The 13795-nt window shown below is 42.1% G+C and overlaps 2 protein-coding genes across 2 annotated transcripts in view; both read left to right on the top strand.

The window, feature by feature from the left end:
• Window positions 1-7383, top strand: part of LOC115153012 (phosphoinositide 3-kinase adapter protein 1) — a 28353-nt gene extending 20970 nt beyond the window's left edge. Inside the window, exon 17 of the mRNA XM_029698011.1 lies at window positions 6460-7383. Coding sequence (XP_029553871.1) covers window positions 6460-6574 — 115 coding nt within the window. The 3' untranslated portion in view covers window positions 6575-7383. The remainder of the gene's footprint in view (window positions 1-6459) is intronic.
• A 3193-nt stretch (window positions 7384-10576) lies between these two features.
• Window positions 10577-13795, top strand: part of LOC115153011 (sorbin and SH3 domain-containing protein 1) — a 71460-nt gene continuing 68241 nt past the window's right edge. The window contains exon 1 of the mRNA XM_029698010.1: window positions 10577-10659. The gene's annotated coding sequence lies outside the window, so the exon portion shown is untranslated. The remainder of the gene's footprint in view (window positions 10660-13795) is intronic.

The following is a 13795-nucleotide window of genomic DNA, read 5'->3' as shown; positions in this document are numbered from 1 at the left end:
TTCTGCCCACAAATTTTCAATAGGATTGAGGTCAGGGCTTTGTAATGGCCACTCCAATACCTTGACTTTGTTGTCCTTAAGCCATTTTGCCATAACTTTGGAAGTATGCTTGGGGTCATTGTTCATTTGGAAGACCCATTTGCGACCAAGCTTTAACTTCCTGACTGCCGTCTTGAGATGTTGCTTCAATATATCCAAATAATTTTTCTTCCTCATGACGCCATCTATTTTGTGAAGTGTACCAGTACCTCCTGCAGCAAAGCACCCCCACAACATGATGCTGCCACCCCCGTGCTTCACGGTTGGGATGGTGTTCTTCGGCTTGCATGCCTCCCCCCTTTTCCTCCAAACATAACGATGGTCATTATGGCCAAACAGTTCTGTTTTTGTTTCATCAGACCAGTGGACATTTCTCCAAAAAGTACGATCTATGTCCCCATGTGCAGATGCAAACCGTAGTCTGGTTTTTTTTATGGCGGTTTTGGAGCAGTGGCATCTTCCTTGCTGAGCGGCCTTTCAGGTTATGTTGATATAGAACGCGTTTTACTGTGGATATAGATACTTTTGTACCTGTTTCCTGCAGCACCTTTACAAGGTCCTTTGCTGTTGTTCTGGGATTGATTTGCACTTTTCACACCAAAGTACGTTCATCTCTAGGAGACAGAACGCGTCTCCTTCTTGAGCAGTATGACGGCTGCATGGTCCCATGGTGTTTATACTTGCGTACAATTGTTTGTACCTATGAATGTAGTACCTTCAGGCATTTGGAAATTGCTCCCAAAGATGAACCAGACTTGTGGAGGTCTAAAAAAAAACTGAGGTCTTGGCTGATTTCTTTTGATTTTCCTATGATGTCAAGCAAAGAAGCACTGAGTTTGAAGGTAGGCCTTGAAATACATCCACAGGTACACCTCCAATTGACTCAAATGATGTCAATTAGCCTATCAGAAGCTTCTTAAGCCATGACATAATTTTCTGGAATTTTCCAAGCTGTTTAAAGGCACAGTCAACTTAGTGTATGTAAACTTCTGACCCACTGGAATTGTGATACAGTGAATTATAAGTGAAATAATCTGTCTGTAAACAATTTTTGGAAAAATTACTTGTGTCATGCACAAAGTAGATGTCATAACCGACTTGCCAAAACTATAGTTTGTTAACAAGAAATTTGTGGAGTAGTTGAAAAACAAGTTTTAATGACTCCAACCAAAGTGTATGTAAACTTCCGACTTCAACTGTAAGTTCCTACCACTTTTAAAAACAACTCCAAAACCCCTGCCACTGTCACTTTAGGCCCAGGCTGTGTGGTACAAGGATGAATGGTGGGACGTAGGCGCCCCTCTCGGGTGTGCTCTCCCTCTTCCCCTCCGCTCTCTCTGCTTCCTAATCTCCCTCTGCTTCTTCCTCTCCGTCCTCCTCTCCCTCTTCACTCTCCTCTTTCTCTCTACCTCCAGTCCCCTCTTCCTCTCTCCCTCCACTCTGCCTCTCTCCTCTCTGTCCTCTTCACTCTCCTTTTCCTCTCTCCCACTCCACATCTCTATCCCTCCAATCATCTCTAACTCCTCTTCCTCCCTGCCTTTTGCTGCTGAGCCCTGACTCTCCACATCACTTCCCTCACTTGCACTGACCTAGAGGAGCAGAGTAACAGAGGAAAAGGAGAAGAGCAACAAATAGAATACAATTGTAGTCAGGAACATCAACTTTCTCTCTCCCTCACACTGTCTCTCTTCCTTCCTCTTTATTTTTTCTCAACAATACACATACTCTCTTCCTAATAAGGGGTTTCCATAATAAATTGTGTGATAGAGTTACACGCCTCCCATCTCTCTCTCTCTCTCTCTCTCTCTCTCTCTCTCTCTCTCTCTCTCTCTCCTCCAATCAACTCTTGCTTTCTTGCCTGACAGACTAACTACAGAGTTTGCCAATGTTAGCTGATTAGTTGCGAAACTGGGACAGTTTCCAAAGTAATTGCATCGGTAGAAACAGGACAAAACAAGCTACATGTTAGCTGGCTATGTAAACAAATATCCAACTCATCATATGAGCTCCAATGCGTGGGCATCTACTACCCTAACACGACAGCTAAACTGTCAAATAATAGGAACACGAGACAATGTATAGCCTATGAATATCTGCACCTAGCAAACACGACAAACCATAACCTAAACACAACATATAAACACAAATTACTCTAGCCTTAATTTCGGTGGCAAGTTAGCTGGTTGTCTGTATGGCCAGCTAGTGAAAGTGACTGAGGTTGACACACCCAATTTTACCGCTACAAATAACTTTTCTTGCCCGACAGACTAACTAGCTAGCTAGCTAGCTATAGCAAGCATTCAAGCGCTACTGCTGATGTGCTCGCCTGTACCAACCAAGTTATCATGACATGATGGGATTTACTAATCTGAAATCAAATCAAATGTATTTATATAGCCCTTCGTATATCAGCTGAAATCTCAAAGTGCTGTACAGAAACCCAGCCTAAAACCCCAAACAGCAAGCAATGCATGTGAAAGAAGCACGGTGGCTAGGAAAAACTCCCTAGAAAGGCCAAAAACCTAGGAAGAAACCTAGAGAGGAACCAGGCTATGAGGAGTGGCCAGTCCTCTTCTGGCTGTGCCGGGTGGATATTATAACAGAATATGGTCAAGATGTTAAAATGTTCATAAATGACCAGCATGGTCAAATAATAATAATCAGAGTAGTTGTCGAGGGTGCAACAAGCACGTCCGGTGAACAGGTCAGGGTTCCGTAGCCGCAGGCAGAACAGTTGAAACTGGAGCAGCAGCATGGCCAGGTGGACTGGGGACAGCAAGGAGTCATCATGCCAGGTAGTCCCGAGGCATGGTCCTAGGGCTCAGGTCCTCCGAGAGAAAGAAAGAGAGAAAGAGAGAATTAGAGAGAGCATATTTAAATTCACACAGGACACCGGATAAGACAAGAGAATACTCCAGATGTAACAGACTGACCCTAGCCCCCCGACACATAAACTACTGCAGCATAAATGCTGGAGGCTGAGACAGGAGGGATCAGAAGACACTGTGGCCCCATCCGATGATACCCCCGGACAGGGCCAAACAGGCAGGATATAACCCCACCCACTTTGCCAAAGCACAGCCCCCACACCACTAAATATTGAAATAATCTCCAAGTTTCAAAGCATCAAACATCGACAAGACCAAACATATATCTATCTACTGTTAACTAATTTCACTCACCTCGACACCATCACTTTTCAAAGCCCAAGGACATGTGCAAATCCATATCACCAACCAACATATATAAAGCCTCTTTCACAGTGAAATGTTGTGACTGCTTCGGCGCCGTCATTTTGAGAAATGAAGTAAGAAAAACTTTGAAAAGTAAAATGACAGCATACCTCGTTTCTGGTTGATGACAACAGCAACGCGAATACAATAGCAAGTTCATTTTGCGATATTATTGTTTAAAAAAAACACAGCCGTTGGCTGCCGCTATCGGTTCTAAAAGGTTATTAAATGACCTTGAAGTTGTAGACATGCAGACCCACATATAAGAGGAACTGACTTAAAAAATCAGTCCGTAGATCTGCATGTTTCTCCGTGATCGTATTGTTGAGTCAACTGAGCACAGTCAGCCGCTGACTCTGGAGGCTACCGCAATGACTCGTGGCAGAAGAACAACTGCTTCATAAAAACTCATAATGTGCAAGCTTTGGCACTACTAGCCACAATAGTAGCTTGCTAGCTATCTTTTGTTGGAATATTCAACATTGTCTGTGCAGCGCTAAGTAGGAAGCTGGTTGGTTAGCTGCATCCTTTCTATCAAATATGATTTAATTGACTGGCTCCGCTTACGCATTAGCAAGCTAATGTTAAAGGACACATTTATGTTAGCTTTCATGCCATAGTCAAACTTCAGAAATACTGATCCCAGTCGGTATTAGATAGAATGTCGTGGTCCCGCCTGTCTGTGGGGGGAAAAAACCTGTGCTTACCTAGGATACCACATTGGCTCACAGAAAAAAAGTTGTCTTTTTTCAAATGCAATTGTCTTTTTGTCCGTTTGTTTTAGACCATTACAAAACAACATTTAATAAAGTACATGACTAAAGATCACTTTTCAGCATTGCCTGCTCCTGAGCGTTCTCACTACTTAGTAAAACGTAATATTGTAGGGCTTCCCTCATGCCCCTTTTCATGACACCTTGACGGTGCTAGCAGCCACGTGAGTGAGTGAGCGTTAGCTAGCCGACCAGAACATAAAGCTTGCCAAGACCAACAGCACAAACAAATGGACTATACATTACCAGTCAGAAGTTTGGACACACCTACTCATTCCAGGGTTTTTCTTTATTTTTTACAATTTTCTAAATTTTTGAATAATAGTGAAGACATCAAACTATGAAATAACACATATGGAATCATGTAGTAACACAAAAAAGTGTTATACAAATCAAAATATATTTTATATTTGAAATTCTTCAAAGTAGCCACCCTTTGCCTTGATGACAGATGTGCACACTCTTGGCATTCTCTTAATCAGATTCAGACTGATGGTGATTGTGTTGATGTGAGCCATGACCAGCCTTTCAAAGCACTTCATGGCTACAGACATGAGTGCTACGGGTCGGTCGCCATTTAGGCAGGTTACCTTAGTGTTCTTGGGAACAGGCACTATGGTGCTTAAACATGTTGGTATTACAGACTCGGACAGGGAGAGGTTGAAAATGTCAGTGAAGACACTTGCTAGTTGGTCAGTTCATGCTCGCAGTACATGTCCTGGTAATCTGTCTGGCCCTGTGGCCTTGTGAATGTTGACCTGTCTAAAGGTCTTACTCACATCGGCTGCAGAGAGCGTGATCACAAAGTTTTCCGGGACAGTTGGTGCTCTCATGCATGTTTCAGTGTTATTTGCCTCGAAGCGAGCATAGAAGTAGTTTAGCTTGTCCTGTATGCTCGTGTCACTGGGCAGCTCTCGGCTGTGCTTCCCTTAGTAGTCTGTAATGGTTTGCAGGCCCTGCCGCATCCGATGAGCATCGGAGCCGGTGTAGTACGACTCGATCTTAGTCCTGTATTGATGCTTTGCCTGTTTGATGGTTCTTCGGAGGGCATAGCGGAATTTCTTATAATCTTCCGGGTTAGAGTCCCGCTCCTTGAAAGCGGCAGCTCTAGCCTTTAGCTCAGTGCGGATGCTGCCTGTAATCCATGGCTTCTGATTGGCGTATGTACGTACGGTCACTGTGGGGACGACGTCATCGATGTACTTATTGATGAAGCCAATGACAGATGTGGTGTACTCCTCAACGCCATTGGAGGAATCCCGGAACATATTCCAGTCTTTGTTTGCAAAACAGTCCTGTAGCTTAGCATCTGCTTCATCTGACCACTTTTTTATTGATCTAGTCACTGGTGCTTCCTGCTTTAGTTTTTGCCTTTAAGCAGGCATTAGGAGGATGGAATTATGGTCAGATTTGCCAAATGGAGGGCGAGGGAGAGCTTTGTATGCATCTTTGTGTGGAGTATAGGTGGTCCAGAGTTCTTTTCCATCTGGTTGCAATTTAACATGCTGATAGAAATTTGGTAAAACTGATTTAAGTTTCCCTGTATTAAAGTCCCCTCCTACTAGGAGCGCCACCTCTGGGTGAGCGTTTTCTAGTTTGCTTATAGCAGAATACAGCTCATTCAATGCTATCTTAGTGCCAGCCTCTAACTATGGTGTTCTAGTGGAATGCCTTATTATCACCTGAATATCGACTCAGAGTAGCAGAACTACTTTCGAGCTATCCCATTACCCTTTGCGATATACGAGACAGATCAGAGCAGGCGGAATTGAAGCGCTATCTGACGTAAGACAATGGCCTTGGTCATAATGCAGTTTGAATGTCTGTGAGCAGTTATTAACGCCCAATTTCTCCATTGTAATGCATTTCTCATAAGGAGTTAAATATGCATCATGAAGAGGGTATTCATATGTTGTGTTACCATTTATTCTTCTTACTTGTAATGAAACTGGTCTGGGTATATTTCTGTTGATAGTTCTGTGAATTTTGTATCTCAAACTAAATAATTTGGGTAATCCGAGTTGATGTGCATTTTAAAACTCCCAACCACAAAACCAACCCGACCCTAATGATTGCCAAACAACTGCTCTCGTGGATCTTTAACCTAGATGTAAGTTTAACTGTGTCATAACCCACATCCAGTTTCTGCAGCTGACATGACTGTTTTCTTAATGATTATAGAGCTGAGACTTACTGGACTAACTGTGAAACAGACAATCAGCTTATAAGGGGTTCTACAGAATGACACCTCCAACACACTGTGACTATTTTAATAATTCCCCTGAGAGACACGCTCATTTGAGATGACTGAAAATACTGTGTGACTCACACGAATACACTCTGCGTTGCTTAATCTCTGTTTAATTTGCCATGCCAAGTGTAACAACCGTGTTGTTCTCTGTTATACATTTTAGGGCTTCAGAAAGTTTGTTGCAGGAGCGTTACACATCATGCCCCACTCGAGCACTTCCTAAAAGACCAACTCAGAGGGCCACCTTTCCCCCTCCCATACCCCGGAGAGCACGGTGACGCACATCTCTGCTGTATCATTTTGAATGTCTGCCCTTTAAAATGAATATCAATGTCTAATCAAGGGGGGGGGGGGCAATAAAGACTGTAAAAACACCAGCAAATCATTTGCAATCAGTTGATTTTTATTTTTGAAATCTGTTCCAAAGTATTCCCATGCATAATAGAGAGATATACAGTATGTGATCATATACACATGTAAGCAGGGTTTGAAATGATTATGTTTTAGTCAATTATTGTATCTGTTTGGGCTTCTTGTGGTCAATTTGCAGTCTATAAATTATGTGTAACTATGTTCCGGCCCCCTGCTCAATAAATCTAGTTGATGATCGCTGAATCTAGTTGATGATCGCTGATTTATATGAACATCAGACATGATGTTTTGAGTGTGTAGAACAGGTTTGAGTGTGTAGAACAGAAGCACATAGAACATGATCATCAAGTCAGTCAATTCAGGAAGTAAACTGAAATTCCAATTTAAATGGCCAATCTTGGATTCAAACAACAAAGCACACCACGTCACTTTTTAGGTGAACCGCTGAGAGATGGGCCTGTAGAAATGTAATAAAAAAAAGGGAAACCATTTTTAATGACTTCTTAATAAAATTAAAAGAAGCCATTCATTTCAAAAGTTTTTATTTGTTTAGAATTTTAGATTTCAATCATTTTCAGAATTGAACTCTAACTGACCCCAACCCTACCATAGACCCATTGATACTGTACATGGATCTTGTAATAACTGCATGCGTTAGAATTGTAAAGGGTTTTCAACAAAGTGATCAAATAAAGATTGTGTTTGTTATTATCAAGCTTGTGTAACGCTTTTGGTTTGGAGACGTAGCGGAGTCAGGCGCAGGACACAGGTTTGACTGCAAAAACAGTCTTGTTTACTCAAAAACACAATCAAAAATCTCCAACAGCAAAACAACAGGGTGAGGAGAAACACCTCCAACAACCACTGACAAAGAACAATCACGGACAAAACAGAAAGGTAAGCCAGAGGGTTAAATAAGGAACATAATAAGGGAATTGAAAACAGGTGTATAATCAAGACAAAACAAAACGAACAGGGAAACATGGATCGGTGGTGACTAGTAAGCCGGTGACGTCGACCGCCGAACGCCGCCCGAACCAGGAAAGGGGCCGACTTCGGCAGAAGTCATGACAGCTTGTGCATGCCTCCCGTGTGGCTCATTTGGTAGAGCATGGTGTTTGCAACGCCAGTGTTGTGGGTTCGATTCCCACGGGGGACCAGTACGGCAAAAAAAAAATATGAAATGTATGCATTCACTACTGTAAGTTGCTCTGGATAAGAGCGTCTGCTAAATGACTAACATGTACAATTTTAAAATAAATGTGTTGAGTTCAGTGGCGATTTTAGCATGTAAATCTTGGTGTGTCAAACAACATGTTTTTTTTTAGATGCCTGCCAGCAAACCCACAACCCAACACTAAACAATACATTAATTGCATTATAATGCTGACAAACGGTGCCCACACACTGTTAGGGCCTACATGAAGCTGTCCCAACAGCAGTCTCAACAGCAGTCCCAACACCTTACCACTGCTACACCTGGCTATCAGCGGAGCCTTGTCTGGCAGCGAAACAGTTCCTTCAGCCTCATTTACTGCCTTTTAAAAAAACATAGCTGGTATGGCTGACTTGCTTAATTAAACAAATGTGGTTTCTACTGACAATTGAGATGTACAAACTATGGCATTAGGGAACGATGAGTGGATAAGAGGCAATCCGTAATTTCGATTTAAGACCTTAATGAGCGAGGTAGGATGGACGTAGTCAATATAACTATTTGTTCAATAAAATGGGCATATAAGCAGACAATGAAAGTTCTAACAATATTCAATGATTCAATTTCTCTTAAACAGGCTATAGGCTACATGTGCACCATCAAGTCAGAGCAGTAGGCAAAATTAGGAGGGGAAACGGGACCAAATTGTTAGGGTGAGGCACATGGGCTACTAACAGCTTATTACACAACATACTTTGTATTACTTTGTTAGCTACAGTATACATATCTCCCTGGCATATTACATCATTTATGCAGCAGCATACAATACATTTTTGGACTCACCTTGTTGTGCTGTGCTCACTTGAACAGGAAGCTGGTGCTGCGGTCCTTCGTGGGCAAATTTTGTCATCAAACTTGGTCATCAACGTCTGGCATTCTCTGGATTTATGATGCTTTCAAGACAACTGGGAACTCTGGAAAAAACAAGGTTGAATCATGATGACCTCAGGGATCTTCAGGTCGGAGCTCTAGAAAGAGGCCCGAGTTCCAAACTTGCAATTCCGATTTGGATGACCGTTCAAAACATATTTTCTCAGTCGGAGCTAGTTTTTTTTCAGAGTTCCCAGTTGTCTTGAACTCACTGAAATCAGATTTCCAATTCTGAGTTTCCAGTTGTTTTGAGCGCGGCAGAGTCATGCTGGATTGACACCATGGCCAATGTTGAATGTTTATCCTTTTAAGCTTGGAAAAGAGACCATTAAACCCAAACTTCGGACCACACACCCACTCCACTGAATAGCAGGCAAGTGATTGCTTTGCAATGCTTGCAGTTAGCCACTGATTCCTTCCAAACCACTCATTGTTGAATGTGCAATTTCCAAGTAGTTGCGTAATGTTTATGTCCAATGGCCGATGAGCACCGATACGTTTTATTTATAATTTCTCTTCATTATTTATCTTCATATGACAAGGATTAAAAAGGATTTTCCAGTAGATTGTCAACGTGATTCATGATGATGACTGCTAGCTTGCTAGCAAAGATTTGAAAATATGACATTGACATGATCAGTCCAATCAAAGCTGCTGTAGATATAACTTAATTTGACTTCCTTTTATCGTGGCCAACGATCTTGACCCTTCTTGGATAGGCACTTCTAATGTAACTCTATGGCAGCATCCAAGGGGCTTGAATGTTCGAGCTCTACCCTTAGATTTGGCGGTGACGTAGTGTCCCCATGAGTGACAGAACACTAAGCCAATCACGACGCAACTAGAGAACATTACCAACCCCTACGCTCAGTATTTTCCGATGGCTGCCCCACCACCACAGAAAGCACTGAGCTAGGCTGTAACACGTGCATTTTGGAGCTGCCTTACTCTAGAAAATAAAAAAGAGAGCTTGTTTGTTTGAGGCTTTATTATAATTATTTTTATCTAGAAAGGTGGGGCTCAAAACAGAGCCCCACCTGCCCAGAATGAAGGGTCGCTACTGGTTGCGTTAATGTTTGGTGTGCACTGCAAGACATGGACATGAACATTCATTTCCTAGACAAGGTTTTACACTGCACACTGTTCATACTGCATGGTACAATATCAGCCACTTGGTGGCGCTCTGTACATGAGATACAATGTTTTGTTTGGTGATGTTTGGCATGCTAGGTATTATTTCAAAACATTTATTTACTTCTATATTTTATAATATATACACAATTAAATATCATGTGTTTATTGTCTGTTGCTTTGATGTTTAGTGTCATTGTCAACCTGCACAGCACAACACATTATTGTTTGCTTACATTTGAGTGTATTTCATACAGCAAGTAACATATTAGTTTTATTGACAAGCCCAAGACAGATCCAATAGGCTACTCTTATGGTGTATTAATTTCCAACATTTGCACCTGTTGTTGAGTCACTATGCACAGTGGTCAGAAAAACAATTGAAAAAAACACTAACGTACAACCACCTCATACGCTGCAATTAATCAAATGCATTCATTTAATCTTACATGGATTTCATATTTGACAATAATGTATTTAATTAAATGATCCATCAACATTCTAAGGATCATAAATGTGTATGAAGCCTGTAATGTAAGAGTTTTGAAGATATCCCATGACATGACAATGAGTCCTGAAGCCACCTCCCTCCCTTTGCCTGTCCTCAAGGAGGGAAACACGCATGTAGCCTATGAGCAAGGAGTGAGGGACAACGCGTTGTCGGGGTGATTGGTGGCTGCTGTGTAGCTCACTGTCCTGTCTGTACATTGTAGCACAGACCTATTTGCCGTGTGTGGGAGCGATATTGATAAACAACACTGGATTGCAACAAAGGTAAACGTTTGCCATTTTATTGTCAATGCTTTATTTGCGCGTCAGATACTGTAAATAGCCTACAAAAGCAAATATGCATCATTCCCATGTTGGATAATTTAGCCCCCTTGGCAACAAATTTGTGTTTGATTCTGTGGCACGAGGGACTTGCGGTAATGTCTCGAGTGTTTGATTGTAATTCTAATATTAGCCTATTACCTACATTAGTGGGCTTTTATTGTATTCCAAGTGGGACCAAAATGGCCTGGGACATGGTCTTCAGACGGCAGTGTTGAAGCTATACTGCAGTAAAGACACATCCATTTGTTATCTGCAACCACACACACACGACCGCTGCTCATCCTTGTGTCGCACTAAGCTAGACACTAGTCTATAGTTTTTGTAAAATGAAGTATCCCAAATCATGGAACGAAATAATGTAACGTTTATTATTGTCATGGAACGCTCTTTGCATGTTTTATCTGGTTACAAAAAGACAATAGTCTACTATTGGCCTACTGCACATTGAACAACATCACTTGAACTTTTTCTTAGTTTACTCTTAATTGGTTCAGAATATTCTAGCTGTTTTCATTACAGCAGAAACAACATATGGCAACATAGTATGTAGGTAAATACATGAGTAACATCAGTGGTATGTATGGGCATAATGTAATGCATATTATGCGGCACTGATAGGTAACCCCATTTAACTTGATTTGTGGCTACTGTACAAAAGGTACCGTACAGTATAATGACATGTGGGTGGGTGGATGGTTGTCTATTTACAAACTAGCATTCATCTCAAAATGTGAGTGTGAATAGGCTGTGTGAGCGAAGGAAAAAATGAGTCCGAGCTCTGAGATTCCCATTCTTATTATAATGTCTTGCATGCACAATGTTCCATTCTAGTACATTGCATTCCCCTGTACACTATATGCCTACCCGGTTCTCTCTGTAATTAGTCTGTAGGTGTAAAAATGACACAATGAACAAGATACTGCTGTCTCAACCTTCCGTACTGTGCTCTGCAGTTGGACGCAAATATGATTACTGCATAACCATCCCACTGTATGAGCTAAATAAGAAACAAACAATAGACCCCTCATGTTAAGAGAACGACAACCTCTGGACAAATGCTATGGATTATGCTATTATTGATTGTCTGCACAAACCCTCATGTCACATATAGACATGAAAGCGACTGAATGTACAATAGTTATGACACACTGAATGGTTACCTTCATGTTCAGACAGTTGTTTGACAAATCGGCCTCAGGGCTGGCTTCCTGATTAAGTGCATGTGACCTGAATGTAATTTATAGATTGGCAGGGAAGGGTGCTCTCGAGCGGCTAGATGTTCTTTACCATTCGCCAACAGATTTGCCACCAATCCATGATAATTCAGAATTTCAATAAGTATTTCTCTACGGCTGGCCATGCTTTCCACCTGGCTACCCAGCCCTGGCCAACAGCTCTGCACCCCCCGCAGCAACTGGCCCAAGCCCCCCCTGCTTCTCCTTCACCCCAATCCAGACAGCTGATGTTCTGAAAGAGCTGCAAAATCTGGATCCCTACAAATCAGCTGGGCTAAACAATCTAGACCCTCTCTTCCTAAAATTATCCGCCACCAAGTCTTCGAAAGCCAACTGAACAAACAGATCACCGACCATTTTGAATCCCACTGTACCTTCTCCGCTATGCAATCGGGTTTCCGTGCTGGTCACGGGTGCACTTCAGCTACGCTGAAGGTCCTAAATGATATCATAACCGCCATCAATAAAAGACAGTACTGTGCAGATGTCTTCATCGACCTGGCCAAAGCTTTCGACTCTGTCAATCAACGTATTCTTACCGGCAGACTCAACAGCCTTGGTTTCTCTAATGACTGCCTTGCCTGGTTCACTAACTACTTTTCAGACAGAGTTCAGTGTGTCAAATAGGAGGGCCTGTTGTCCGGACCTCTGGCAGTCTCTATGGGGGTGCCACAGGGTTCACTTCTCGAGCCGACTCTTTTCTCTGTATATGTCAATGATGTCGCTCTTGCTGCGGGTGATTCTTTGATCCACCTCTATGCAGACGTTCTGTATACATCTGGCCCTTCTTTGGACACTGTTAACAAACCTCCAAACGAGCTTCAACGTCATACAACTCTCCTTCCGTGGCCTCCAACTGCTCTTAAATGCTAGTAAAACGAAATGCGTGCTCTTCAACTGATCGCTGCCCGCACCCACCCGCCCGACTAGCATCACTACTCTGAACGGTTCTGACTTAGAATATGTGGACAACTATAAATACCTACCGTAATTTCTGTACTATTAAGCGCACCTGAATATAAGCCGCACAAACTGAATTTAAAAAAATATATTATTTTGAACATAAATAAGCCGCACATGTCTATAAGCCGCAGGTGCCTACCAGTACATTGAAACAAATGAACTTTACACAGGCTTTAACGAAACACGACTTGTAACAAAAATAAATAGGCTTTAACGAAACACGGCTTGTAACAAAAATAAATAGGCTTTAAAGAAACACGGCTTGTAACAAAAAATAAAAAATTAGCTGTAAGCTTTTGTTGTCTTTTTGCACTGAGTCAATTCCTCACGCTGCTGTTTCCAACGTCTTATCATCCACTCATTAAGACCAAGCTCCCGTGCAGCAGCTCTATTTTCTTTTCCAACAGCCAGATCAATCGCCTTCAACTTGAAAGCTGCATCATATGCATTTCTCCGTGCCTTTGCCATGATGAGGGTGACAAAATGACTACCGTAATCAGAATGATGGGAAGTTTGAGAGCGCTCGATTTAATCTAAACAGTAAACAAAAAAGTTGTTTGACCTTAACCCGTTCGGCAATTTCATTGGTCTAATGAAAGCTTCATGCCGCCAAAAAACTGAGCCTGTCACATAAGGTGTTTTTTTGGAGAAAAAAAAATTGAAAGCGGGAAAAATCCATATATTAGCCGCGTCATTGTTTAAGCCGCGAGGTTCAAAGCCTGGGGAAAAAGTTGCGGCTTATAGTCCGGAATTTACGGTAGGTGTCTGGCTAGACTGTAAACTCTCCTTCCAGACACACATTAAGCATCTCCATTCTAAAGTTAAATCTAGAATCGGCTTCCTATTTCGCAACAAAGCATCCTTCACTCATGCTGCCA

Source organism: Salmo trutta, chromosome 18, assembly GCF_901001165.1.
Source record: "Salmo trutta chromosome 18, fSalTru1.1, whole genome shotgun sequence".
Classification (NCBI taxonomy): domain Eukaryota; kingdom Metazoa; phylum Chordata; class Actinopteri; order Salmoniformes; family Salmonidae; genus Salmo; species Salmo trutta.
The sequence above is the reverse complement of the archived record's forward strand: the minus strand, read 5'-3'. Positions and strand labels throughout refer to the sequence as shown.